At 45.6% G+C, this 27852-nt stretch overlaps 1 protein-coding gene and 1 pseudogene across 4 annotated transcripts in view; both read right to left on the reverse strand.

Moving 5' to 3' along the window:
- Positions 1–4771: 4771 nt before the first annotated feature.
- Positions 4772–5375, reverse strand: LOC121134223 (annotated as a pseudogene).
- Positions 5376–5880: 505 nt separating this feature from the next.
- The window catches only part of Ascc1 (activating signal cointegrator 1 complex subunit 1), an 83425-nt gene continuing 61453 nt past the window's right edge, over positions 5881–27852 (reverse strand). For 3 of the 4 annotated variants that reach the window (XM_040732055.1, XM_040732057.1, XM_040732059.1), the window contains exons 10-11: positions 8029–8150; positions 5881–6177 (exon numbers count right to left, since the gene is read on the reverse strand). In XM_040732055.1, the coding sequence (XP_040587989.1) occupies positions 8034–8150 (117 nt within the window). In that variant the 3' untranslated portion in view covers positions 5881–6177; positions 8029–8033. The remainder of the gene's footprint in view (positions 6178–8028; positions 8151–27852) is intronic. The other variant, XM_040732056.1, reaches the window with a different exon arrangement.

Genomic DNA, 27852 nt, shown 5'->3' on the forward strand with positions numbered 1-27852 from the left:
GGGCTGCGCAACCCAGTCCAGCTCCCAGGGAGTTGCAAACCAAAGAAGCAGAACCCTGAGATGTCCCTGCTGTCCATATCCAAGGGTGGATATCAAAGAAGGGCCCCGGGGTCTTTCACAGGGCCGGAAAGAGAATGAAAACTCTCGGGTTACCAAGCCAGTCAGGCTCAGGTGTCTAAAAGGGAATCTGGCCACAGACAATTTCTTCTCCCCTTGCCTCCCACCCCCCCTACCCCCCCACCCCCGAGTGGCCTGTGCCACAGTTCTGACAGCTGGCTCCCTACGAGTTATGGCGCTACGGTAATGGGTGGCTTCCTTAAGACAAAGGCGGTCTAACAACTGGCTGCCTCTGAACTATATTGCTCCTCAGACCCACAGCTCTTTTCAGCGCACGGCCTGAGCACTGAATGGCTGGTAAAAAAACAAGGACTGATGGCCTCCTCCCAAAGCAGCTGTTTAGGGCCTGGCACCGTTTTGTTAGCTTTTCTAGGGCAACCCGAAAGGACGCTTGTCTAGCCACCTCATCTGCCTTGATTCTGCAAAGCTAGACAGGCCCATTTGCTTGTGGTTTGATTTCATGTTGAGTTTGATAAGCCACCGGGGAGGGCGACAAGGTGGGAGGAGGCTGGTTTTGTTGGAGGTTGTTTAGGTTCTTGTTAAAACTGTAACCCTAGTCATTGCCTATAGACATGTGTTGACTTACCAGCTGGGAAGGCTAGCAGCTGGGCACAGACCCATGATCCGAGCAGAAATGGCATTTACATTACAAAATAAATTGAAGAGTATGACAGGAGAAAACATACTGAACTTTTGGTCCCCAAGCCCTAGAATGTGTTTTTATAAAAAAAAAAAAGATTTGGCTGCTGTGAGGTTAAAATAAAAAAATTAAAGACACTGGAAGAATGAGATCTTAATCGGTAGGAAAAAACACAGGTTATGAGGTTTACAGTCTCACTGGGCCTGGCAGGCCTGAGTGTTGCATGCCTCAGTGGTCTGGGCTGGGGGGCGCCCTGGGGAAAACACAAAACAATAGTTCCCCTTTGTATTTCTTGGATTTCCTGTGGTGCTGCTGCAAGCTCCAGATACCGAAGCCTGCATCCCACAATGGATGCAGAGCCCTCCCAGGTGGTACAGCCATGCTTCAGAGTGAAGAGGTAAGCTTGTCATATGGACTGGAGGGAACCAAGGGTCCCAGCTTCTACCTAGAATTAATGTTAATGCTACACATATCATACAACGTCTGTGAAACTTGAGCAAAATTATCCCAGGCTTTAAAAAAACAAAGCAGTTCATCCCTCGGGTCAGAAAGAGGTTATGATCATCCATTGTTCTGAAGATTTACCAAATCTCACCATCTATCCCCCATCTCTTATTCCTGGTCCTTTTATCTCAGACGGGGTCTCCTGTAGCCCCGGCTGGCTTCCAACTTGTGTAGCTTGAGGGTGACCTTTCAACTTCTGATACTCCTGCCTCCACATCCCAGGTGCCTCCTGTTTCTTGTGATGCTGGGATCCAACCCAGGGCTTCCTTCATGCTTGGCGAGCACACTACCCACTGAGGCACATGGCCCTCGGTAAAGTTGTCTACACGCCTGCCTCCAAAGCACTTGGCAGACAGCCCAGGTACACCAAGGGTTCTAGTGGTCTAGTTACCACAGCTGCTTAACTCATAGCTGCTTTCAGGCCCATGAAGGTCAGAACGTTTCCACACATGGGCAGTTCATCCAAGGGGACCTGCCTCCTGCAGCACCACAGCCCAAGATGTGTAGCTGAAGTGGAGGACAAAGCTATTTAGAGGAAGAGTACACGTTTTTTTAGATGACAGATCTAAGAGTTGTACAAGATAACCAATAACCTTGTTAATAAAGAAAAGGGGGTTTCTTCTAGAGAACTATTGGCATGTCAATCTCTCCAAACCATGAGCCCCAAATATGAGATGCTGTTAAACTGTGTGTGTGTGTGTGTGTGTGTGTGTGTGTGTGTGTGTGTGTGTGTGTATGTCTTTTACAGCTTGTAGAGAGAAGCCTTTTCCTTGCTAGCCACTTTGGTTTTTCCCCACTAGTCACCTGGGCTCTGCCATGTTGCAGTCCCCAAATAAACACACAGGACGCTGTATTAATTATAAAGCTGTTGGCTGTTTGCTTGTTTCTTACTGGCTATCTTTGACTTAAGTATTTAACCCATCTAAGTATTTCTCTTACAGACGGATATCTTACTTCTCTGGCGGGCTACATGATGACTCCCTGTGTTTCTCCTACCCAGAGTCCTCCTGGACTCCTAGTCCCACCTATCTTGCTTCCCTATTGGCCAACAGCGCTTTATTGACATATACACAGGACTTCCCCATCAACAGCTTTTCTGTTACATTTAATATTTGGCAATACAAAATGGGGAATCTTAATTTTCTAATAAAAATGCCAAATCTGTGCCTTACAAAACATCATTCCTTCTCCCATGTCCTTTACATAGGCTGCCAGCAGAAAGTGTGACCTGGATTAAAGGTGGGTCTTTTAAGACAGTGATTGTCTCCTATACTTTTGGAGGGTCCCTGCTGCTTTGGTTTGGTGTCCGTCTTGCAGCAAGAGGGACCAGGGAGCCTGCTCATCTCACAGCAGCTGGAAAGCCAAGAGAAAACAGAGGCAGAGGGCCCAATATCTTCTTTAAGGACACTTCCCTCAAATGGCCTAACTTCCTTCCACAAGGACCCATTTCCCAATGTTCCACTCCCTCCTAACAATGCCACCAGTTTAGTAACTAGGCTTTTAAACATGCAACCTTGGGGGAGGAGCAACCTCCAGCAGTCTCATCTACAAGACCCCAGGCTGAAGACAGCACAGCAGCATCAGGTTTTAAACTTCTAGTCTCTGGAGTCTTTTACATCACAGTATTACTGAGGACATGCAAGAAATTCAGGTTGTGTACAACAGACATCTCCACACTGACATTTAGTTAGTATACTTGAAAACAGAACTGAGAACTTAAAAGTATACTTTTTTAAAAAATGTTCCCCTTTCGTATTAACAGAGCAATAGTGTATTATTTGAGAAACAGAAATCCCTCCCAATTCGGGGGGGGGGGGTGGTATTGTTTTCTATTTTTACAAATCCCTTTAATGTCTGGTTCAAAGGAAGACAGGTAGCCTGTGAGCCTGTGGCCCAGCAGCTGTCTGTGAAGGCTGCCATAACAAAGTACCACAGACCAAAGGCCTCCATAGCCAGTTTATTTTCATAGTTCCTGAGGTCAGAAGTTCAAGATCAAAGTGTTGGGGTTTGGTCTCTCCAAAGACCACTGTTCTTGGTTTGTAGATTACCACCTTCTCACGGGGTCCTCACAGGTCTGTCCTCTGGGTGAGTGCTAGTCCTGTGTCTTCATGAGTAAGTCCTCTTAAGGGCTCCAGGTCAGTGGGACTTGGGTCCACCCTAATGACCTCATTTTCACTTAACTGCCTCCAAAAACAGTAAGATGGAGGTACTGTGGTGTGGGCAGGACACAATTCCTAATAGCAGGTGGAAAAGAAAATCACTAGAAAGAGCCCAGAAATACTGAGGATAAAATGGGTTAGTGAACCTCTAAAAACACACAGTGACTTTTTAAAAAATGTATGATTTATGTATGAGTGCTGTGAATGCATGCCAGAAGGGGGCATTAGATCCGATTAGAGATGGTTGTGAGCCACCATATGGTTGATGAGAATTGAACTCAACCTCTGGAAGAGCAGCCAATGCTCTTTACTGCTGAGTCATCTCTCCAGGCCCATAATGGAGTCTAATACCCTAGAAAACACAAAACACAAGTATACACTGTATTTAACTACCAGAGTGATATAATTGTACCAATGGCCTCTTGGACAGTAAAAAGGCAAAAACCACCTTGCTACTTTTATAAAGTTAGCCTGGATCTCACAAACCCCTCCTAGAAGATCTTTGGAGATTCCTGGTAATCCAAAACTATACTTTGAGACCAAAGGCCTCAGGCGAAATTTTTAAACCTTTAAAATGTGTGTGTGTGTGTGCGCGCGCGCGCGCGCGCCTGTGCGCCTGTGCATGCACCCCCCCGGTGTGGCATGTGTGCAGTTGTTTACAGAAGCCAGAAGAGGGCATTGTACCTCCTGAAGCTGGAGTTACAGGCAGTCGGGAGATACCCAACGGGAGCGCTAGAGACCAAATCCAGGTCCTCTAGAGGAGCACCAAGTACTCTTAACCACTGAACCATCTCTCTAGCTCTAGATTTCTTAATCTTGCTAATCGTCAATTTGAAATACAGGGATAATAATAATACCAACTCCAGTGGATGGCTGTGAAGGCTGAGTCAATGTGCAAATACATGACAAGTGGGTATGTTGTTAATATTGGCTATTACTGCTTGTAAAAAAAAATATTTCTCAAATTTGGGCATGCCTTTAATCCCAGAATTGGGAGGCAGAGGCAAAAGGATTTCTATGAGTTTAAGGCCATATTGGTCTACATACAGAGTTTCCAGGCCAGTCAGCCAGGGCTATATAGAGACACTATCTCAAAAAACAAAAAGATAATTAAAAAAAAACTCTACTAGTATCTACCAATATACAAAATATCACAAAACACAAAAATTTACACATATGCTCCACTAGTCGTCATCACCAGGTATCACCTCTGGAAAACTCCCCTCTGCACTTTAGAACTCGGCTAACAATATGGTCTCTGCTTACATGTGTAGGGGGCAGGGACCCTGAGATGTGATAACAGAATTCCTAGTTCTATTAAGAATGGAATATCTGACATATCACACTGCAATTTCTTTTTTTTTTTTTCTTTTTTTTTTACAGGTCTTGCCTCAAGTTTATTTGTAAAAACAGCACAGGGCACGATCACCTGCAGATAGTGTGTAGGTGTGTCACACCAGGCCATCTGTCTTCACAGTGGCAGAAACCTTTTTCTATGGGGCCTTCACAGGGGCCTGGGCTCCTTTGGGAGCCTGAGCTGAAGCCTGGGCCTTAGCTGGAGCAGAGGCCTCTGCCTTGGTTTGAGCCTTAGGCTTTGGTTGGCAGAGCCTACGACTCTTGGCTACGTAGTTTCTAGTCCGCTCCCCAAGCTTGGGGTGAGCGAGGAAAGCAAGGCGCCTGAGTTTGCGGCTCGGCCCTTTGGCATCTTGGGCTTCACCACCTTGGGCTTCACCAGGCCCTTGATGGCCTCTGCGCGTGCGCTCATTGCCTTCGCACTGTTTGCCCGCATCTTCTTCAGGCCTTTCTTGTTGTGCTTCCTGGCAAAGGGCATGTTCCTCAGGAACTTGGGGTCGACCCCCTTAAGAGATTTGTATCTTTGTGATCAGGGTTTCTTGGTGCCATTTCCTGGACTGGTTATGTGTGGTGTGGTTCTTGGAGTTGGCCATGTCTGAACAGTATCCGGCATCTCCCGAATTGGCTGGGACCAGACCACACTGTGATTTCTAAAACAAAACTTTTGTTTTTCAAAACAAAATTCTTAAAGAGTCCTACAAGCATAAGTCATTAATCTCCAACGCCCAAAAGATGGTATCTGCACGCTAGTGGACAAGGCCACCCAACAGCTGGGGAGAGACGCTCTGGGGAGCCATGCAGGATTGGGATTTAGCTCATGGTAGAGTGCTTGCCTAGCAAACACAAAGCCCTGGGTTCAGTGCTCAGCTCTGGGGTGGGGTTGAAGGAAAGAGCCACGTGCTGTGTAATACCCTGAGGAGGAGGGTCAGAAGGCCTAACTATCACCAGCACAAAGTGGAATCCTTTTGGGCAAATGGCCCCCGATGCACTGACAAGTGAGCCCTTGGTAAATGGAACAGCTAAATCAGTAAGTACTAAAGCCTACCACCCCAACACAGTGATGACAGTATAGACATGACTGCCTGGCCATATTAAAGAGAAAACAGCAACTTGGAAATCTAATTTATTTGCAGATGGTCTGTCCCATCTCACAGAGAAGCCAATCTTCACAGCACGGTGATCTTAACACAGAGCTCAGGAGCAGACTTCACAGAAAGGCGGGGTCATGAGGATAAGGAATGAAGAACAAGAAAGAAGGGGATGAGGAGGAGGAGTGAGGACCAGGAGGGAGCAGTGTAGGCTGGAGCTCCCTCCTCTGCCATTTAGCTGGAGGCCGGAGTGCCTGCTGCCGCCACACTTCCAGGCTCCTGCCGCTTCAGTCAGTCACGGTTCTCTGCTGCTCTTCTGAGGAGGAAACAGAAAAGAGCGATGACAACTCCACTGGGGGGCAGGAGGTCGACGTGGGATGTGGCAGTACAGGACTCTACAATTTTTTCATGTTTACGTTTTAATGTTTGTTTATTTTTACTTTATGTGTATGGATGTTTTGCCTGCATGTATGTCTGGGTACCATTTACATGCCTGGTGTCTGTGGAGGTCCAAAGAGGACATTGGATCCCCTAGCACTGAGGTTACAGATGGTTGTGAGTCTCCAGGTGGGTGCTGGAAATCGAACTCATGTACTCTAGAAGACCAGCAAGTGTTCTTAACCACAGACCCAGGACTCCAGTCTCTTGGAACTTGTTATTTGTTTTGGGAGCAAGGGGCTTGGCTTCATATATCCCAGGCTGACCTTGAACTCTCTATGTAGCCAAGGATGACCTTGAACTTCTGATCTTCCTCTTCCCAAGTGCTGGGACTGCAAGCTTGGGCCACTGCACACTGTTATATGCGGTGCTGGTATCTAACCCAATTTTGTGAAAGCTAGTCAAGTACTCTACCAACTGAGGCAGAGGTATACCAACTGAGGTATCCAAAAATATTTTTAGGAACTAATTTTAGAATGAAAATGAACAGATCAAGCACCATAAATTTAATCATAGCTGATAAAGACAAGTCTCTGGCTAGTGAAGAAAATGAAAAACAGGGTGTGGGAGGCACATCTGCACACCCAGGTCTGGACAGTTCTATTCACAGTTGTCAGGGTGTGGATTCAACATAAGGGTCAGTTGTGGATGGATGGGTAACCAAATGTGGCATACCTACAGTGGAATAGTATTCATCCTTACAAAGGAAGGCAGGGCTGTTACATGATATGGCATGGTGAATTTTGAGGACATTATGCTAGGACAAACACTGTATGCTTCTACTTACATGAGGTACTCAGCTATGACAATCATGGGCAGAAAGTTAAATAGTTGCCAGGGGTTGGGGGAAAGGAGAAAATTACTTGAAGGTACAGTTACAAGTTTTAGAAAAGTTATGGGTAGTGGTAACAGCAGCACAATGTTACACATGTATTTAATAAACTAAACCTTACACTGAAAATGGCCAAGATAATAAATTTTACATTATTTATATCTCTTCCTAACATACAAAATAGAACAAGTCAAAGGTTGATGGGCTCAAGCTCTCCTTGTGCCCACAAGCACCTTGGCAGACATGGTGGGACCGTGGAAGACCATCAAAGGCAACATGGAGTTGGGAATTCAGAGGGGACCACACAGAACAATCAGCATCTACCCTAAATCTGCTTCCTACTGCTAAGATAAAGACCATGACCAAAACCAACTCGGGTACAAAAGACTTGGCTTACTGATCTGTTCATGGCTTGCTTGCTATGGTTTATTTTTATTTATTTATTCTATGTACATTGTGTTTTGTGTGCATGTATGTCTGTGTGAGGGTGTCAGATCTCGGAGTTACAGACAGCTGTTAGCTGCCTGTGGGTGTTGGAAATTGAACCCGGGTCCTCTGGAAGAGCAGTCAGTGCTCTTAACCACTGAGCCATCTCTCCAGCCCCCTTGCCATGGTTTCTTATACACCCTAGGACTCCTTGTCCAGGGGTGACACCACTTGCAGTGGGCTGGGCCCTCCCACATCAATCATTAATCAAGAAAAGCCCCTACAGGCCAATCTCATAACTTGCATTTTTACCATTGAAGTTCCCTCTTCCCAGATAACTATAGCTTGTAACAAGCTGACAAAAAACTTAGCAGCAGCGCCTCCAAATCCCCATCCCCACACCCCAGGGACTGAAATGAAACCCTTCTTCACCACCATAGGAAGGCATTCCATGCCTAGGGCTTTCCATACCCACTTCAGGAGAAGTCCACGTGTCCGCAGGAGGCATAGTTCCCAAAGCTGTCCACTGTGAACCTCTGGGATATGTGAATGGAGTTGAGCTTCAGGGAACCAAAGTAGAAGTTCTCAAACGTCTGCAAAGGAAAATCCAAAGAGAGCTGGAGATGCGAATGTTCACTGTCCTGTCTGCCTTTAAACACCACACTACAATTCCAACCTCTCCCCCCACGTTTCTCTTCCTAGTGTTTATTCTGAATAATGATCCTAGAGAGGAGGGATGGGGGTGGAGTGAGAAGGAACAGCCGGTTCTTCCTTCTCATTAGTCCTGAAGTCTCCCCTGAGAAAATACACTTGACAGGAGAGCTGCAAAGTCATAGCCAAGATGTATCTACTGCACAAACACGACCAAGAGCTTGTAATAAGCATCCTGGAGCTGCAATCACATAGGGCCTGACAAAATGATTTTGACTCAGTTACTGACCAAGGAAACCCATTAGTACTGGATTTTCTTAGGGCAACACGAAGGTCCATAGGGCACATTCCTCTACCTTGTCAACTTACTAGAAGCACTGACAACAAAAGCAGTGCCACACATAATGGTGACAACCCAGTAAGAGGCACTCTATCTCAAGCATGCAGCCCCACCAGAGGAACACTGGATGCCTAGGAAGGCCCTTTAATTGGATGGGGATGCAGGCTAGCATCCTCCAGGAAATGTTTCATGCTGCACTCTTCCATTCTGAGTGCTTTCAAGAGCCATCAGTGGGAGGGAAGGACCTGACCTGGTGAAGAAATGTTCAGAAAGTAGAACTTGAAACGTCATTGGAATTCATCCAGGGAACTGAGGAAGGGCTGCCAAAGAGCAGTCTGTGGCCATACCACCCTGGACACACCCAATCTAATCTCAGAAGCTAAGCAAGGTCAGGCCTGGGAAGTACTGGGATGGAGTATCTAACCTTTAGCTAGGAGGCAAGAATTGCTATGATTATGTTGGAAAGAATCCAAGAAATCCTCCTTTTCTTTCTCTGTTTTTGGTCCTGGGGTTTATATCCAGAGTCTCCGCCTGTGCTCCACATCCAAGCTATACCCCAGCTCCAAGCAGCCTTTCAATATAAGTACCCAACAATGCTGAAAAGAATCTAAGAATGGAATGATGCTCTGCACACTGGCAACTGTCTCTTCACTCACTTTTAAACCAGCCCCCTCACCCATGAACTCCAGACACTGCCACCTTTCTTCTTCCTGCAATTAGTGACCCAGAAAAATGTCTGAGGTTCATTAAAAGCTAACTTTACAAAGTCCAGTAAATATTGATTCTTTAACACGACATCAATTTGACCCCAAAGATCTATGTGGATGCTGTGAGCTGCACGGTCCTGTCTTTCTAAAGGAGACCAGCTCTCTCTTGCACTGACTACACAATTAACTCTGCTTCCTGGCTCAAGAAGCCTGTGCAAACCATATCTACTCTTCTTGTAAAGAAACTCAGGTTGAAATAGTTACCTGCTAATCCCTTTGCTGAACATTAATTTGAAGTGAAAACCACATAAACAAGACTGACATATTTACAGCTTTGCAAACTGACGCCCTCTGGGCACAGAAAATACATAATAACCAAGAGGCAAAAGGAGGGACAAAATAAGGGGTGAACAGGGGTGCTTATATCCTACTATTTGCTCTGGAAGGATTGGCGGCCTCTGAGCCCTCTACCCCATCTCTGTGTCCACAGCTCCAAGTAAGGGAGGCATCCCAGCACGGAGCTGGAAGTGACCACCCAAGGCCGTGCTTTTCCTCATGCAGAACCCTCAGACACGTGATCTTCCCAGGAAAATCCTCACAACATTCAGGTTGATCAGTGCAAACAGAGAACACGGTGAGAATGAAGTTAGCTAGATGTGATTTCAATGAAGAATTTAGAATATTAGGAGGAGCAGGAACATAAATTCTGATACTCTACAATGCCAGACAACGGGTACATTGACACCACTCACTGCACCAACCCATATAGGCTAAAAAATTCACAGTGGGCAGAGATCCAGTAAGACAAGAAAAAAATGCCTGTAAATTGTAAACTGTTACTGAGAATAAGGAGTTTCTTATTATGCTTCTAAAATCTTTCTGCTCTCTACATCTTGCATTTATTTTACTTTCCTTAAGTCTTGCCTTCTCTCATGCTTTTTGATAACATCCTATCAAATTGATTTTGCACACTGAAGTCTTTAGTTCAGGCTAACCTTCTTGATGGCCTTTCCTACTTCTGTGTTCCTGTTCTCTCAGAATACTTGTAAAGACTTTGGAACAGATGATTTTGTAGCAATTTCTCAGTTATTTTACTCTTTAGTCATTGTTATATTTTTAGTGTGAAGCCTTGCTGTTAGTGCTATCAATTATTTCTAGTGACTCATCAGAATATAAACCTTGTGGAAGGAGGAACTGATATTCTGTAACAGTATCTGGTAGTCTATGTGGGACCAATAAATATTTGATGGGCAAAATGACAACAAAAACTCATGCTATAGATTTGTCCCTGTGTCTACAAGTTCATGGAGGAAGAAAAAGATGATATGTCCATGTGTAGGCTGAAATTAATGTATAAGTTACTATCAAGAACTCCCTGAAGAGGACTTACCAAAAAGTGTATTACCTCTGCTTAAGCTGGGAGTGGGAAGCATATCTCAATTCTAATTGGCTGTCAAGAAAGAACCTAGTGAGTAATGGAAACTTCAGACTGTCGGCCTTTGCTCTGTTTCATGTCTACCAGATCTGGATTCTGCTCTTGGCTCAGTTCTTGATGTAGGGTACCACTCAGCACTGGTGATGGACATTGCTATGCAGACACACATGGTGTGGTTCTGTCTCCCAAGTCTCAGGAGCCAGAAAGCAGATGAGAAGAAAGGAATGTGGAGGCTGTGACTGTGATCTTATGCAAAGTCCCTGGGTGCTTTCCTCCAGATCTGGATGTGCATGTAGATATGCACTCTCTACTTCAACGAAAATGTCCACCTGGAGTCAGGATGTAGGGGAACGCCTGGAATCCAGCACTCAGAAGTCTGAGGCTAACCTAGGCAACAGAGTGAGTTCCTGTCTCAACAATACAAAACCAAAAACAAAACAAAACAAAAAAAAAAACAAAACAAAACAAAAAAACCTCTACAGCAAATGGTAAATGTGTGATGAGAGTACAGGCACTATTATCTTTGATGTAAAACACACAATCCCCAAATCATGTTTTTGAACAGTGCTTCCCAGCTAAGTGGCACCATTCTGGAAGGCTGTCACCATTGGTAGCCAGGGCCTGGATGGCAGAGGTAGGTGAGCAGGTGGCCTCTGAAGGCTGCAGCCCAGCGTCTAGTTCTGGTCACTCTGCTTTCTGGCCTGTGATGTGAAGAAGTTACATCCTACATTCCAACAAGCCATGAATACCACCATGCCTGCAGCAACACGGTGACTGTCATTCTCTGGAACAGCAGCTACCAAAGACCTTTCCCACTTTAAGGTGATTGATCCTGTCTGATATTCTGGCCTCAGAAATGCAGTGGGACCTGAGGAAACACTGGTCAGTGAGGTCTGGATGCAAGCAAAGCAATCTTGGGGCATGTACAAGACAGGGTACGGGGCTCAGAGGCAGAAATGAGCACGGTGAGCAGGGCAGGCAGTTCAGATGTTGGGCAGGGTCCTGAGTCACAGTGAGAAAGACTTAGGAGGGAAGAGTAGATGACAGAGCCCCCTCAAGCCCGCCCAGGTCAGGTTCACAAGTTAGACCTCCTGCTGGCCAGAAGCAGCACCGAAGGCCTCTGAGCAGGCTGGGGAAAGCACATCTCCAGGAGATTAGCCTGTGTATAGAAGGTCATCTCAGCTGAAACAGCAGCCGTGGGAAGGCTGGAGCAGATGGGAAACAGCGGGAGTGAGGGACAGAGAGAACACTCTGGGTGTGGAGAAGATAAGGACGGAAACCAGGGTAAGCAGGCACAGGAGGGTGTCAGAGCAGATCTGAGGGGGGGCTACTTCTACGTGACCTCCTCGGGCACCTGCACACTCCACATACCCACACGCAGCCATATTCTACATGGCTGTCTGTAACTGCAGCTACAGTGTCTCCAGTCTCCTGATAGCTTGTGGATTATGCATTAGACATGAACTCTGCAGCACAAGCATGTCACAACAAAATAGCTTTACAGTCACCCATTTTTTATTGAACTGTTAGTCTTCACACACCAGGGAAATGAACCCTTTGTTGTGAATTAGAAGCATGCCCTTGTAATTTGTTTGTAAAAAGTTGTCACTTCCTTGATGTCATGATGGTGCTCACTTGTCAATTTAAATTTTTATGAACTCACATTTATCATAACAAGAGATTTTTAAAACACTGTCCTGACACCAATATGCTAAAGATGAAGGTGAACCATAAACTGCATTAGTAGTGACAACAATACCAATAAAGACTGAAAAAGCCAACATTTGTTGAGCAGCACCGTGATAGGCCGGTGCATCCTCACAACCCCGAGAGACGTCCAAGTTACACTGAGCCCTCATCTCCCTGCACAGCGTGAGGCTGGGGAAAGGCTGTAGTCACTGGCACACAGAAGATGACGGGGTTCACTGCCAAATACAGTCCTGTTACTGGTCCCTCAGTTCCCAGGGGAAAAAAGGTTCCAGTTTGGTAACAGGGCCTAGTGAGAGAGGAGAAATCTCTCTTCCTGTCATGTGAGGTAGAAAACTGAGACTCCCCTCAGGAAGTCTAACTAGAATTTGAGCCATTTAATTCCTGGCTGTAGGCAGCTCCCCTTAAGAGAGGTCTCTCCAAGGCCTAGCCTAATCACCAAAAGTCAACACATGGTTTGCACAGTGATCCCTCTCCCTGAACCTGGCTTATGAAACAGGTGACTGGAAATCAGCTGGAAAAAAATAATTAAATTATGGGTGAACATAAGTATAAATCAACTAAATTGCTCTACTGAATTAGCTACCTAAATGAAAAGGAGAGAGAAGAAAAGTTTTAAACTACATGTTCAAAATCAGCCGAAAACAACAACAAACCTCAATTGCTCTTTGGAAGAGTAAAGTGTACTGTTGTTTAGAAAAGAACAGATCTGACGGGAAATTTTAAATTTAAAAAATCTAGTCAAAGAATTTTAGTCATGTGAGTTTTTCTCCTCCTGTCTTGTAACAACTCCCCAGGGGTTCTGAGGCCTCAGTTTTCTCTCCGCACAGCACTTTTCTGACACACGCACATCTCTGCGACTGTGAAAACTTATCGTAAAGGAATATAACAAGCTGCCACACAAAACTACTCACTATGTGGTCCTAAAAATGGGATCTTAAAAAATTTTAGATTTATATACTTATTATATATTCAATGTTCTGTCTGAATGCATGCCTGCACATCAGTAGAGGGCACCACGTTGCATTACAGATGGTTGTGAGCCACCTTGTGGTTGCTGGGAATTGAACTCAGGGCCTCTGGAAGAGCAGCCAGTGCTCTTAACCTCTGAGCCATCTCTCCAGCCCCCTGGAAATGGAATTTAAGACTGCCAATGTTTGTGTTCTCCCTGGCCAACAAGAAGAGTGCACGTGGGTAATCTACGGGGAAAATGTAACACCTAGGTCTGAGGGGCATTTGAACATGGGATGTACACACTGCTATTCTGCACTGTGTACTCAAAGAATTAGCACAAAACTAAATTCTTGCAGGGCAATATGGCACATGTCTTTAATGCCAGCACTTGGGCGACAGAGGCAGGTGAACGTCTGTGAATCTGAAACCAGCCTGGTCTACACAGGAGCTCCAGGCCAGCCAAGGCAACATAGTGAGAGCCTGTCTAAAACTACCAAAAAAAAAAAAAGAAAAGAAAGGAAAAAGTCTTTAATGTGTGTTCATGTGTGTGTGGGAGGGTGCAGGTGTGTGTGAGTGCATGTGCACACATGAATGTGGAGGCGAGAAGACAATCTCAGCTGTTGCATCAGTTCATTTTTACTTTTTTGAGACATGGTCTCACTAGGACTTTGGTTGAAGACTGGGCTAGAATGGCTGGTCAGAAATCCCCAGGGATCTGCCCGTCTCTGCTCCCCAGCACTGGAACTGCAAGCACATTTTCTCATGCTTGGCTTTTTCAAATGTGACTACACCTAGATCCTCACACATGCTAGGTAAGCCACTCTACTCCTGCATTATACCTCCAGCTCTGCCATCTATTTTAATTTCCATTACAAGCATAATAAAAGTAGCCCAGAAAATTGAACTTTTCTGTCACCAAGTAAAAACAAAATTGAGAACAACTAGGACAAAATGGTTTAAGGTCAAAACCATGAGTTTATGCCTTTAATGCTAGCACTTGGAAGACAGAAAGAAGCAGGTGGATCTCTGTGAGCCTGGTCTACATACTGAGGTCCAGGACAGCCAGGGCTACATAGAGAGACCCTGTCTCAAACCATGCCCCCCAAAAAAGTAAAGTGGGGCACTGGTGGCGCTCACCTTTAATCCCAGCACTGGGGAGGCTTTGGCAGGTGAATCTCTGGGAGTTCAAGGCCAGCCTGGTCTACAGAGCAGGTTCTAGGACAGCCAGGGCTACAAAAAGAAACTGTCTGGAAAAACAACAACAACAACAAAAGGGTTCCATGAAAGAGAATTCAAAACTAGAATTGAATCCCTCTAGACAGCATGGTCACACACACACACACACTCACACAGACACACACACAGACACAGAGAGAGAGAGAGAGAGAGAGAGAGAGAGAGAGAGAGAGAGAGAGAGAGAGAGAGAGAGAGAGAGAGAGAGAGAGAGAGAGAGAGAGAGAGAGAGAGAGAGAGAGAGAGAGAGAGAGAGAGGAGACTGCAGGTTTGGAATGAGTCTGGGTACTTATCACCCTGTCTCAGAAAACAAACAATTCCAAGTATCCTGCTGTCCCAGGCTCACATGGTCTGTGGAGCCCACCATCTTCAGTCTGTACATGTCTGTTCCCTCTGGAGAGCACAGAGGGAAGTATTGATCTCTGGTAACAACGTAGTAGTACACACTACAAGAAAACAAATGGCAGGATTGAAGGGCTAACTGTGGTCATTTTTCCTGGCAATCATCTTGGACCTTCAACTCCTTCCTCCCAGCTTGGTAGCATAACCATCAAACACCAGAAAGAACTTCAAATGCAAAGAGCCTGCAAAAATATAAGACTGGAAATCTCAGAGTGGAGGAAGAAGGAAAGGAGCCTCTCACGTCTATGACTTCTGGGTACAGAGCTAAAGAAGGCCAGTCCCGGGAGAATGAACCTGCCAGGCTTCCTGCCTTCTTCAGTCCTCAAAGATCCCTCTTTTGAAAACAAAGTCTATTTATGGGAGGGTGAGCTGGCTCAGCTGGTGGTGGCACCTGATGCTAAAAGCCTGAGGCCCCTCAGTTCAATCCCCAGGACCCAGAAAAGGGGAGAAGAGAACTGACTCCCAGGCTGTCTCTGCAACCCCCTACATACATACACACAGTGATGTATGTAGGGTTTAATGTACTTATTATTAGTGTTGTGTGGTGTGTGCTTGTGCCAGAGCCATGTGTGGGTTAGCGGATGATAACATGGGAGCCCGTTCTCTCCTATTATGGGTTTTCTGAGACTGGACTTGGGACATCAGGCTTTTGTGGCAAGTGCTTTTACTGGCTGGCCCCAAAATCCCTCTTCTAAGAAAATGTACTTCTCATGCTGGATGGACTTAGATAACCTGACTTCAATAAGAGAAATTCAATTTTAAAGTTCAGAGTGGGAATTTAAAGTATGTGATAGGATAAAGGATGGAACTTCGTGGCTGAGCAGCTTACCTAGAACATGTGAGGCTCTGGGTTCAATCCCCAGCACTGAGGGAAGGAGGGAGGGAGAGAGGGAAGGAGGGAGGGAGGGAGGGAGGGAGGGAGGGAGGGAGGGAGGAAGGGAGGGAGGGAGGGAGGGAGACAACACACACCACGTAAATCCCACACAATTTGAGCTGCTATTGGTTAGTTAAGCTAACCTGTATGCCATATTTGGTACAACTATATACAAACTATCTTGTTAGACTGGGAGGGCAGTTACGGTTGTGCTGGTTTCCCCAGTGATTAGACTTCTGAAGCCCACAGTGAAGGGGGCGTGCTGCGGAATACTAAATGCATGCTACTTTGAAGTTTCCCCAGTGTTTGTCTTTCATACTGTTTTATCAACTTCTACTTTCCCACAATTGCCCTGTTTACAGATAAAAGTAATAGCAATGGTACCATCTGATACTTAATCACAACACTTACCCCCTCCCATCCCCCTCCCTCCCTCCCTCCCTCCCTCCATCCCTCTCTCTATGGGAAGGCATGTAACAGGGTAACAGAAGACAGTGTGACAAGCACTGTGTGCTCCTTGGGTAGGAACCCCCAGTACAAAGCTTTGCTGTGGTTAAGTAACACCTTTCATCTAAGGATCTACAATTATCTTACAAATCCCAGCTCATTAACCCTTCAAAAAATTGTTGTGATGAGAACCAAAGCCGAACTTAATTATTTGTACTTAAAAGATAAGAAACAAGGCAGGCTAGGACCACTAACACTGAGGTAAATTTAACAGCTCCAGCATACTAGCCAGCAGAAGGCTGTGACCATGAGGCAGCGACCATGCTCTTGAGTATAACAACAAATCTGTATCCAAGAATGTCATCTTGGGAGAAAATCCCATTTTTGGCTATATGCTTATGCTCACAGCCAAGGGTTCACTTATTTCAGGACTGTTATGGCCTGACTACGAAATGTCCCACAATACTTAGTCCTGAGTTGGTGGTGCCATTTTGGGAGGTCTTGGAAACATTAAGAATGTGGGGCCTAGCCAGGCGGTGGTGGTGCACGCCTTTAATCCCAGCACTTGGAAGGCAGAGGCAGGCGGATCTCTGTGAGTTCGAGGCCAGGCTGGACTGACAGCCTCCAAAACAATACAGAGAAACCCTGTCTCGTAAAAGCAAAAAAAAAAAAAAAAGAATGTGGGGCCTAACAGGAAGATGTAGGTTACTGAAAGTGTGCCTCTGCAGATTATTCATGGTCCCTGGCCTCTTGTTTCACTCTGATTCCTGTTCACCATGTGGTAGACAATCTCAACGATACTCCTCTGCTGCCATAACACTCTGCCTCTCCATGACCCAGAGTCAACAAAGCCAAATACTACATACTGAACCTCTGAATTATGAACCAATAATAACAATAATCATCATTATCAATTTCTCCTACAAATTGTTCCTCTCAGGTACTGGATTGCAGTGACAATTAAAAAACAGCAAATAAAAATCCCCAACACAGAAGTTGACATTGGAGAAGTGGGAGTCCATTTCTTAGATTCACACTGTGGTTTGGAAGCCTGTGGGACTGTCTTGGGAAAGAGGGCATTTGGAAGTGTTTGAAGAAGCAGGTCCAAAAAGTTTAGAATGCTAGAAGCCTGTAGTATGTCTGATTATGGTAAGAGGTTAGACGATCAGACCAACAGAAAAGTAAGCAGTCAAGGGCAGACTCAGGGGGCTTCAGACAGGAAGTCCTTCCACAGGAACCGGACTGGAAGCCGTTCGTGCCACATGCTGACAAAGAACAAAAGCCTATGCTTTTTCTATGTCCTAAAATTTTGTCAGAGACTGAGTTTAAAAGTGGCAGGCTAACAAACCTAACAGACATTTCAAGACAGTCCTGCATCCAGGAGTGGTTGCTGGGCGCTTCTCATCAAGGTTATAGTTGGATCAGAAGCTAAAAGAAGGGTCAAAAGTTTGTGGTTTGGCCGTGAAAGTCAGTATAAAGTTTCAGGTAAGAGTTGGGCATGGTGGCTCATCCTCATTATCCAAGTACTTCAGAGTCTGAGGCCAGCCTGGGCTACATAGTGAATTTCATGGCAGCCTAGGTGTCTAAGTTAGGGTTTCTGTTGCTATGAAGAGACACCCTGGCCGCGGCAACTCTTATAAAGAAAGCATTTAAGTGTGGTGGCTCACTTACAGTTGAGAAGTTCAGTTCATTGTCATCATGGCAAGAACCAAGGCAGCATGCAGACAGACATGGTACTGAGAAGGAGCTGAGAGTTCTTACATCTTGACTTACAGGCAACAGGAAGTGGTCTAAAGCACTGGTTGTGGTTTGAGCATATATGAGACCTCAAAGCCCACCTCCAGTGACACACTTCCTCTAACAAGGCCACACCTACTTCAACAAGGCCATACCTCCTAGTAGAGCCATTCCCTTTAGGGGCCATTTTCTTTCAAACTAACAACACTGGGTTACTCAGTGAAAGCCTGGCCCAACCCTTCCTCCTCCAGAAAAATACTGGGGGTAGGAACACATTGTTTCTGGAGAATAATGTCATTAGAAAGAAGCCTTAGCTGAGCAGTGGTGGTGCATGCCTTTAATCCCAGCACTGGGGAGGCAGAGGCAGGCGGATATCTGTGAGTTCGAGGCCAGCCTGGTCTACAAGAGCTAGTTCCAGGACAGCCTCCAAAGTCACAGAGAAACCCTGTCTTGAAAAACCAAAAAAAAACAAAAAAACAAAAAAACAAAAACAAAAACAAAAAAAAAAACCCAGAAGTCTTAAAGGCATATTAGAACTGATCTGTACCTACCCATCATGGCCTCAAAGGTATAAATGTATATATTCATTTCAAGCACCTTTCCTCTGAGAAGACAGAGTGGCCAAATCATCCTGATAGTATAGGGTCACTTATAAAGTTGTTTACCCAGAAATCAACTGACCATGCTTAGCTACTCTCACTCAGAGGCCGGGGGCTGTGATCCAAAGGGTCTACCTACTGCTCAAAAATAGCCAACTTTGGAGCCCATCTCATGATGCTGGACTTGCAGACACATGGAATCCAAGGATTATAGGGTCATGGAGGCTTCTGAGCAGATTTCAAAGTCTAAGAGGCTGAGCGATCTGTGGCAGGGTCATAATCCCTACAAGCAGTCCTTACGAGGCCAATGGATGAAGCTGCAAAGGTATAACCTAGGCTGCAATGGAGATCTGAGATATTGGAGATGCTGAGAATGTGCTAAAGAAAGCCACACATGGCGCCAAGGGAACAGCCATGTTGTTTGCAAATGGCAAGACCATCACAAGAACAGGGCTACATAAATCTGCCAGAGCTGAAGTCACACCACATGCTCCAGATGTCAAGACTATGGGATTTAGTGTTTGCCTGCTGTGTTATCTCTTCCTCCGGCTGCCTCCTCGCTGTTCTGTTCCTCCCCTGTGGAATGGGAAGTTGGGATCTGAGTCTCTGAACTTGAATTTGTGAAGATGTTAGAACTGTTACTACACTGTGGACTCTTAGATACTTGGTTCCCAGCCAGTGAAGCTCTATGGGAGGTTCTGGAAACTTCAGGAGATGGGGACTAAAAAAAGGAAGTCGGTCACTGGGGGTGTGCCTTTGAAGGCTAACAGGCTCCTCAGTCCCTTCCTCCCTCTTTGCTTCCTGCCATGAGACTGAGAACCTCCTCCACGGTGTGCTCCCCTGGTCATGATGCTCTGCCCACATACATAGACCCAAGTGTCCATGGGCTGAATGCTCTGATTCCTCCTTCTCATAAGATGTTTGAAGCCAGCAATCCCTTAACAAGAGGAAATCTGACACACAGGCCAAGAGCGAGAATCAAATGATATAAAAGCTACAGTCACAACCCCTGGGAGATCCTAATTAAAAATAACTTTTAACAGTGGTAAATTTCTGAAGCATTCTCCAAGAAAAAGGCCTACAGATACAGGATCAAATGTTAGGCAGTAAGGCTGGGGATGTAGCTCAGGCAGCAAAGTGCCTACCTAAACATGGTTTAACCCTCAGCACTAGAGAAGACCAGCACAGTGACGTATGCCTGGAAACCCATCATTTGAGATGTAGAGGCAGATACAGCAGAAGTTAAATCATCCTCAGCAACACAGAAAATTCTGAATTGAGCCAGGGAGGAGATATTGTCTCAAAAAAAAGATGCTAGGTCATAAACAGAAATGTATTAACACCAGGATAGGTGCGATGGCTCGGTGGACAAAGGAGCTCGTGGCCCCAAACCTGATGACCTGAGTTCAGTCCCTGGGATCCACATGGTAGAAGGAGAGAACACACTCAAGACAAGTTGTCCTCTGACCTCCATACACACGTCACAGCTCTGCTCCTAACAAATGTAATGAAAATGCCTACAGAAATATATTAGTAAGCTAAAAATATACCAATTTTGAAAGTATTTTACTAATCTATTTCACAATGAGGATCACACACACTTTTTTTCAAAGTTCTATTAGTTAAAATTCCTCAAACCTAAGTGATTCTGAGTTTCTGCCGAGGGGGCAGCCCTCAAGTCTTCCTCTCCCCCCGTGTCTTCTGACGGCACACAAACAAGAGTGCTTCTCTGAGAGAAGGCAAGGAGGTGGGAAGCAAGCACATATGAGAGCAAGAGCCTTCATCTACTTAAAATATCCACATAGGCTGCGCCTATTCAACCCCAAGGCAAGCCATAGTCCTACACACAGACACACCCCTTCACCAAGAAAGAGAAAATGGAAACTTCCTCAGGGTAGAAGTTCAGTGATACACAGTGCCTGGACTGTTGGAGGCTGAGTGAGATCCCCAGCAAGGAAAAATCCCTATGCAAAGGATCTAGACGGTTCTTCAGTAAACAAGGTTTTAACGCTTCCCTACCAATGACGGGATAGAGCTAGTCTCTGTCACAACAGTTCCACTTTTAAACAGAATGATATTTTATGAAGATGCCCTATATTGACAACAGGAAAAAATGCTAAGTTACAATTACTCAGTTTTCCACTGCTGTGATACAATACAACTTAAAAGGCTGAACGGTTTATTTAGCTCGTGGTTTCAGAGGTCCTGTGGCCTCAATGCTCTGAGCCTGTGACAGTCTACTACATCTGATCGTGTAGCAGAGAAATTTTTACTTCAAGGCATCCAGGAAGTAAGGAGAGGCAAGAGGGGACCAGGATCCCCAAATCCTCGCTAAGGGTGCATCCCCATGATCCTTCTGAAGGCTCTATTTCCTCCCAATAGAACCACAACTAGAAGACCAAGACACATAGGAATCTGGAGAACATTCCACACCCAAAAGTACAGCACACTCTGATTATTACTGTCACTCCTTGACAACAACCTTCATTAGATCATTCCAGAAACAAACAAACAAACAAAACCCAGTTTCCTTGAAAGGAGAAAAAGAGGTTTACTAGGAATCTTTACAGCCACAATCTGTCCACATGGAGCTGCAATATTTCTAAAAATTGGAACAGTGATGTCTTCAGAATAAAAGACATTGGTTGGCAAAGATCTGTCATCTTTGAGTCATCTTCAAATACAGCCTAACTCTGGGGCAGCCAGGCTACTTTTAATCTGCAGCCTCAGCCTGCAGTGATAAGTGGTGTGAGAGTCAATAACAATAGCTAATAATAGTGGGGGGGAGAGGACGTGATGTTCTCACAGAAAGCCTGGGCACCTCAGCCAAGGCGCAAGGCCAAGGACAGAGCATGGGAGAAGCGAGTCCTATCAGCAGAAGGAAAGTGCAAAAGGCTGTGTGCTCATCAGGGACAGCTACAACTCTTCACCCTGTCAACATGCCACTCTCGCTTCTTGTTCATTCAGGCAAACAATACCAAAGTGCTTAATGCTACCTAACAGAGCTGGGGTGCCCATCTCTACTGACAAGGATGACTCCTTGCACCAAGAGAAGAGGGACTTCCCTGTTATTCTGCTCCCTAACCACCTGCAGGTCTCTGCTGGAGTGTGCAAGAGGTCTGTTTATAGCCTGGCCTCACCTAGGGAGGTGACAAACCGAGCAAGGGAATGGAGGCTATAAAACCTGCGAGTAATCACTCAGGGCTGCACATTTGGACGTCTGGCCTGCACCTCACTGCTGATGCAAGTATTATCAAGTTTAAGACTGCTGGTAAAGCCAAATGACCTATTAGAGAGTGAATTAAAACTGCTATATACAAACAGGATGCCAGACAATTCTGCTGAGCACCTCAATATGCAAAATGCTAAGGGACTTCCCCTCCCTGCAGAGCCTTTCCACTTTGAAAAGTAGCAAGAAGAAGCATGGAGCAGGGGGAGGAGGAGGTGGAGACAGGAGGCTGTGCTGACAGGGCCAGAAAGCTGTGCTTGTTGACCTCAATGCAGGCCGCACATGGTGCCATTCGAGAGCTGGTATCTGAGGTGGGCCGATGGCAGATCAGTTTGTTGCCAGATTTCCTTCCCGGAAAGCCAAGCCTTGAGACATGGGTATTTACTGCTTTACCACAGTAAACTATCTGGTGGCTGCTGGCTAAGAGACTTCTCAGGCCCCCAGCCTGTAAGGTCAACCCTGAGGGTGGCTGTTCTCTCAGAGCTGACCCAGGTGCTGTTTCTGCAGAGAAGCAACTGTCTGGGAAGAACTAGTGCTCATTAAACTTTGTTGGCACTCTCGTTTTCTATCTCCTGTGTGGTCACCTTCCTGCAGACAATACCTGCAACAGCATTCTACGGGCAAGAGAGAGGGTTCACAGAAAGGAAGTGCAGGTCATCAGAAGCCCTAGATCTTGCCTCAGTTGGCAGTCTAAGTGCCTTCTGAGCCTGGGGCCTTAGGGAGGTTAGGCATCCAAGTACTGGCTGTTGCCTGTGTCAAAGCAACAAACTGAGAAAAAGGAGATGAGAGAGAGCGAAAGAAGGCAGGCCCAGCACATCTCCACTTCAACTTCTTCAACATAGGGATGGTGTCCAAAAGTTAAAGAGCAAATCAGATATCCTCGGGCAACAGAGCGTCTGCATACGCACACACAATAGCTGTCCAAATACTAGCTGGGCTAGGAGCAGCTCCTTGCAAGATAGAAGGCAGACTGCCACATGCTATCATGTGGTTATTTTCACCTCATTAGACAAGACTGAACCCTCAGCCAGAGCCACGGGAAACATGCGTTCAGTAGCAACATCACTGTTTTACACATTGTGACACACACTCAAGTCTCCACGGTCCAGCTCAGACAGCTGCCATCCCTCTGTGAAGGCGTGGTTAGACGTCAGACAAGCAAAAGGCTTTTTGGAAGAAAGAACATTATCATGCCCAAGCATGCCTTGAGAGTTGAAAGCCATGGCAATCTAAAAAACAGAGTAATTGGACTTCTGCTAGATTTCTAACCAGACTGCTTTCTCCCTAGCTTTGAATTTTTGACAATAACGCTCAGCACTGATTTTTAAAATAGTTCCATGGCTGGGATTTTAAAGCTATCACAGCCTCTCAGTAATACCAACGTTGCTTGTTTTTGAGCATTTGGAATAATAATCAGATACCACAAGGGTATCTATCCACCATACTTTCCTTCAGTCAGGAGTTGTGGAGGGGGGCCTTGCAGTATGCATGTGTGTGATGTGGTGTGCTATGTGTGTGCTTGTGTGTGCATGCATGTATGGTGTGCTGTGTGTGGTATGTGTGGGGCGTGGGGGTGGGGCGTGTGCTTAGGCTTACAGGCCATGCCCAGGAGGAGTCCAGAGGTCAACACTGGGTGTCCTCTTTATCACTTTCTCTGAACCTACAAGTCACTGCTGTGGCTAGACTATCTGCCAGAGAGCTCAAGGGAGCCATCTGTCTTCTCATTCCCCAGCACTATGATCACAGGCACAGTCATGCCCAGTTTTTTATGTGGGTGCTGGGGAACCCAAGTCATGGTCCTCATACTTACCCAGTGTGGCACTTTGAAAGAAAAATGTCCCCTACAGGCTCATGTATTTGAACACTTGGTCCCCAGTTGGTGGCACTCTTCAGGAAGCACAATAGTGGGGTGGCCTTGAGAATGAGAGCCTTGCCCCGCTTCTAGCTCCCTTGCTGTTTCCTGTGTGCACACAAAATGTGACCTGCCGCTTCCTGTGTATCCCTCACCACCGACTCTAATCCTCTAGAACTGCAGGCCAAAACAAACGTTCTTCTTTAAGTTTCTCCTGGCTGTAACATTTTATCACAGCAACAGAAAGTAACTAATACACACAGCCAGCACTCGCCAGTCTGGTATCTCAGCAGTAGTCTACTTCAGAGAGGATGCGTCCCATTATCTCTGGGTCCAGATTTACATTCTGCTACCATTTTTCTCACATTGTAATTAAAACCACACAACCAATAATACCCAGTCATATAATAAGGAATGAAATTCTGATACATGCCACACAATGGATGAACCCCAAAAACACACTCAATGAAATGAGCCACACAAAAGAACCTATGATTCCATACACGAGGTAGCTAGAATGGTCAGAATCATACAGACAGGGAGAGTGGGTTACCTGCAACTGTAAGGATGGGAATGCCCAGCTGAGGTCTAGGGATAGTTCCAACTTCTGGAAACAGACGGTGGTCAGTTTCACAATCATGCCAGTCATACATGTGCTGCTTATATTTTACAACGACATCAACAACAACTACAATGGAAGCTAAAGAGATGGCTTGGTGGGCAGCACTGTTTTAGCATGAGGACCTGACTTTGGACATCAGAACCCACATAAAGAAGCCAGGTATTATGGTACACACCTGTAATCCCAGGGGTAGAGAGGAGGAGACAGGAGGACCACTGGGGCTCACTGGCCAGACAGTCTAGTAAATTGGCAAATTGTAAGTCTCATAAAGGAGCCTGTCTTGAAAAATGTTAAAATCGCTTTCTGCTCTTGCAGTGGACCCAGTTTGGTTCCCTGTAACGTCCCAGGGAATCTGATGCCTTCTTCTGACTGCCACAGGAATCAGGCTCTCACGTGCTGTGTATATATATGTATATAGGCAAATACTCATACACAAGAATAAAAAATTAAGTATTTTTTTAAATAAATGAGGTTAGGCAACCATGAAGCAAGTCACTCAACATGAAATCTGACCCACCCACACAGGAACATGTACATACACACACCAACTACAATGAATCTAAAGAGAACCAATACTTGGCTCAGTTCTTCAGTGAATAACACACGAAAGAAAGTGAAGAGATCCCTAGACATGAATGCAGATGAGCATCTCCCACAGACAAAGAGTCAAGGGGAATGAGCTCAGAGGACTGAATATTCATTCCCCTCCCCTTGAATGCACCAAATAGGCATCTCACTTAGTGTTTCATGCTTAGAAGATACTCAAGAAACGTTACCACATACTTCATTCTGAGGAGAGCCAGCAATGAGTCCAGGCACAGCAATGCCAATCTTTTGGTTTTGTTTTTTATTTTGCACTTGCTGCCTTGCCAAACTGTGGCCTATGCCTTGTTATTGTGTTAGCTAGATCCTACAGAACCTTGTCATCATCCCCCGGGGGCCAAGAAAACACATGGAAATATTCCAACACTGCTGCAAAGAGAAGTCACCAGTGACTGTGGAAAAAAGCCAAGACAGAAGCGGCATCGTAAGAGGAAAGACAGCCACAGAACAGTGAGGAGCATCTTTCCAGAATAGGTGGTAGTGCCCATCAGAACCCAGCCTCTGCTTGAATTTACTTTCATTTCAGTACCGGCTTCCCCTCTGACAGCTGCATCTTCCAGCACCCTCATTAGTGTCTTCAGACTTCACTTTCCAGGCAACAGAATACATACATTTAGACATTTTTTTTTTTTTTTTTGTGAGACACTGTTGGATTTGGATGTTCCTCCTGCAAACAGCACACAGTGAGAGACCACTCTGGAGCACTTCAAGCTGCTCTACGGTTCTCTGAAGCTCCTGTCAGGAGCCCTCAGACTCTCTAACATGAGGTATTCTTCTAGCACTGGAAAAAAGGCACCCCCCAGGTACCCCCCACACTCCTATTATAATCATCAAGATTGGAGGCAGAGGGCCAGCAAGATGGCTCAATGGGTAAAGACACTTGCTGCCAAGCCTGATGACCACATTTATCATTGACACGGTGAAGTAACCTTGACAAGACATCTCATCACAATCTCCTCCCTAAACTTCATATTTTTTCTGCTGTTTGTGCTAATTGTAAATTTGATAGCCATTTGTAATTTGAGCACTCAGGAAGGAAGATGAGTTCAACTGCAAGTACCTCCAGTACCCACAAAGCAAACATAAATATGCTTACTAAAAAACGAACTAAGTGAACAGAAATTCAATAGCACTGACTCACTGGATGGTCTTCACTAAATATTTATTAACTCGTTACTATATCTCGAGGCTCTGTTAAATACGCACATCAATAGCACTAATGATGCAGAGGAAGGGGAATCACAAGTTGAAGGCCAGCAAACTGCAAGGTAAGATTCTGTTCTGTCATACATGTCACATATCTAATAAAGCAGAGTCGCACGGGGTGAGATGAAATATAATTAAGCTAGGGGCTGGGAAGATAAGTTCATAAATTGTTTACCACCCAAGCAGCATCTGTGTTTGATTCCCAACACACACTCACACACGTGCACACACTAATACATTTTTTAAAAGACAAAAACTGGTTGTACAAAAGTTTTAACAATGTGGAGAATGAACGAGAGAGACCTGATGTTTACCTCTGCCTCCACACAAGCACACACACACGCATGCACACACACGTACAAAAAAGATGATTAAACTAAACTCTAAGTCAGGGATCGGCAAACTTCTGTAAACTGCCAGACGGCCTCATACGCTTGGTCACAACAGTGCCATCGGTACATGCAACCGTGTTGTGCTCCAGGACAACTAGATGAGGCCCCAGAAAGGAGCTCTGCCTTTGCAGTGCTGGAGACTTGATCTCAGGCCTCCTGTACACCAGGTGAAGGCTCTACCACTGTGCCACACTCTTGCCCTCACACGTTGAGTTCCACAGGACTTTCTCGAGTCCTTTAACTCTTCTAATGTGTTCTACTTCCTGATCTACCACTAAAAAACAGAGTCAAATCTTGGTCTGAGGACCCAACAACTGGGTCACACTGGGCCCTCAGACTCACTGCTGACTGCTGTCCCACGTTTATGGCCTGAAGGACTATTCAGAAGATGTCCTCACTTGCAGACTTGTCCAATTTTGGTTACTGAGATCCGGTCTTGCTATATAATCCTAGTCTTAAAACCCTGGATCACCCTGCCTCAGCTCTGGATTACACATGTGTTGCCACCTCGAGCTGAAGCTGACTCACTCTCTCTCTTCCTCCCCATCCTCCTTCCCTCCGTGTGTGTGTATGTGTGTGTATACCTCTTCCTCCCCTCCCTCCATGTGTGTGTACTTGAGCCATGACACGCGTGCAAAGTGGTGGCCAGAGGACAACTGTGGAGTGCTGTCTCCTCCCACCTTCCCTTGGGTTCTGGGGATTAAACTCAGTTCACCAGGCCTATACTACAAACATCTTTAGCTAAGGAGCCATCTGCTGGCCTTGATGCCACTTCTTAAAAGAAAATTGAATAGTCGAATGAAGGACAGTGCCAGCTTTTTGATAGCTTGCTCTAATATGAAGCACTTTATTGGGCAATCTGTTTGTTTTGTTGATACATAGTCTTGCTGTGTAGCTCAGGCTGGCCAAGAACTTTCACTCTTCTTGCCTCCAAAATGCTGAGATTACAGATGTTCTACCACACCTGGCCCTGGTTAATTTCTTCTGACAATTCCTTTTATTATTACTATTTTTGTTTGTTTGTATTTTTGAGACTGGGTCTTGCTATATAGCCTTGGGTGGCCTGGAGCTCACTATGTAGACCAGGCTGCCCCGAACTCACAGAGATCCAACTACATCTGGGATTACAGGTATGCATGGCTATGCTTGGAATACTTCTTTTTTAAAGGTTCCCGAATCTCTGGTAAATTCTAAGCTTGGCTTTTTGCTTTTGTTTCTTTGAGCACAATCCAAGTCTGCCACTCCGCTGTCGTGTCTTCACGAATTGTTAAGACATCTGTTTATTATGAGTGGCTTCCTTAATGC

Source organism: Mesocricetus auratus, unplaced genomic scaffold (genome assembly GCF_017639785.1).
Source record: "Mesocricetus auratus isolate SY011 unplaced genomic scaffold, BCM_Maur_2.0 Super-Scaffold_100027, whole genome shotgun sequence".
Taxonomy (NCBI): domain Eukaryota; kingdom Metazoa; phylum Chordata; class Mammalia; order Rodentia; family Cricetidae; genus Mesocricetus; species Mesocricetus auratus.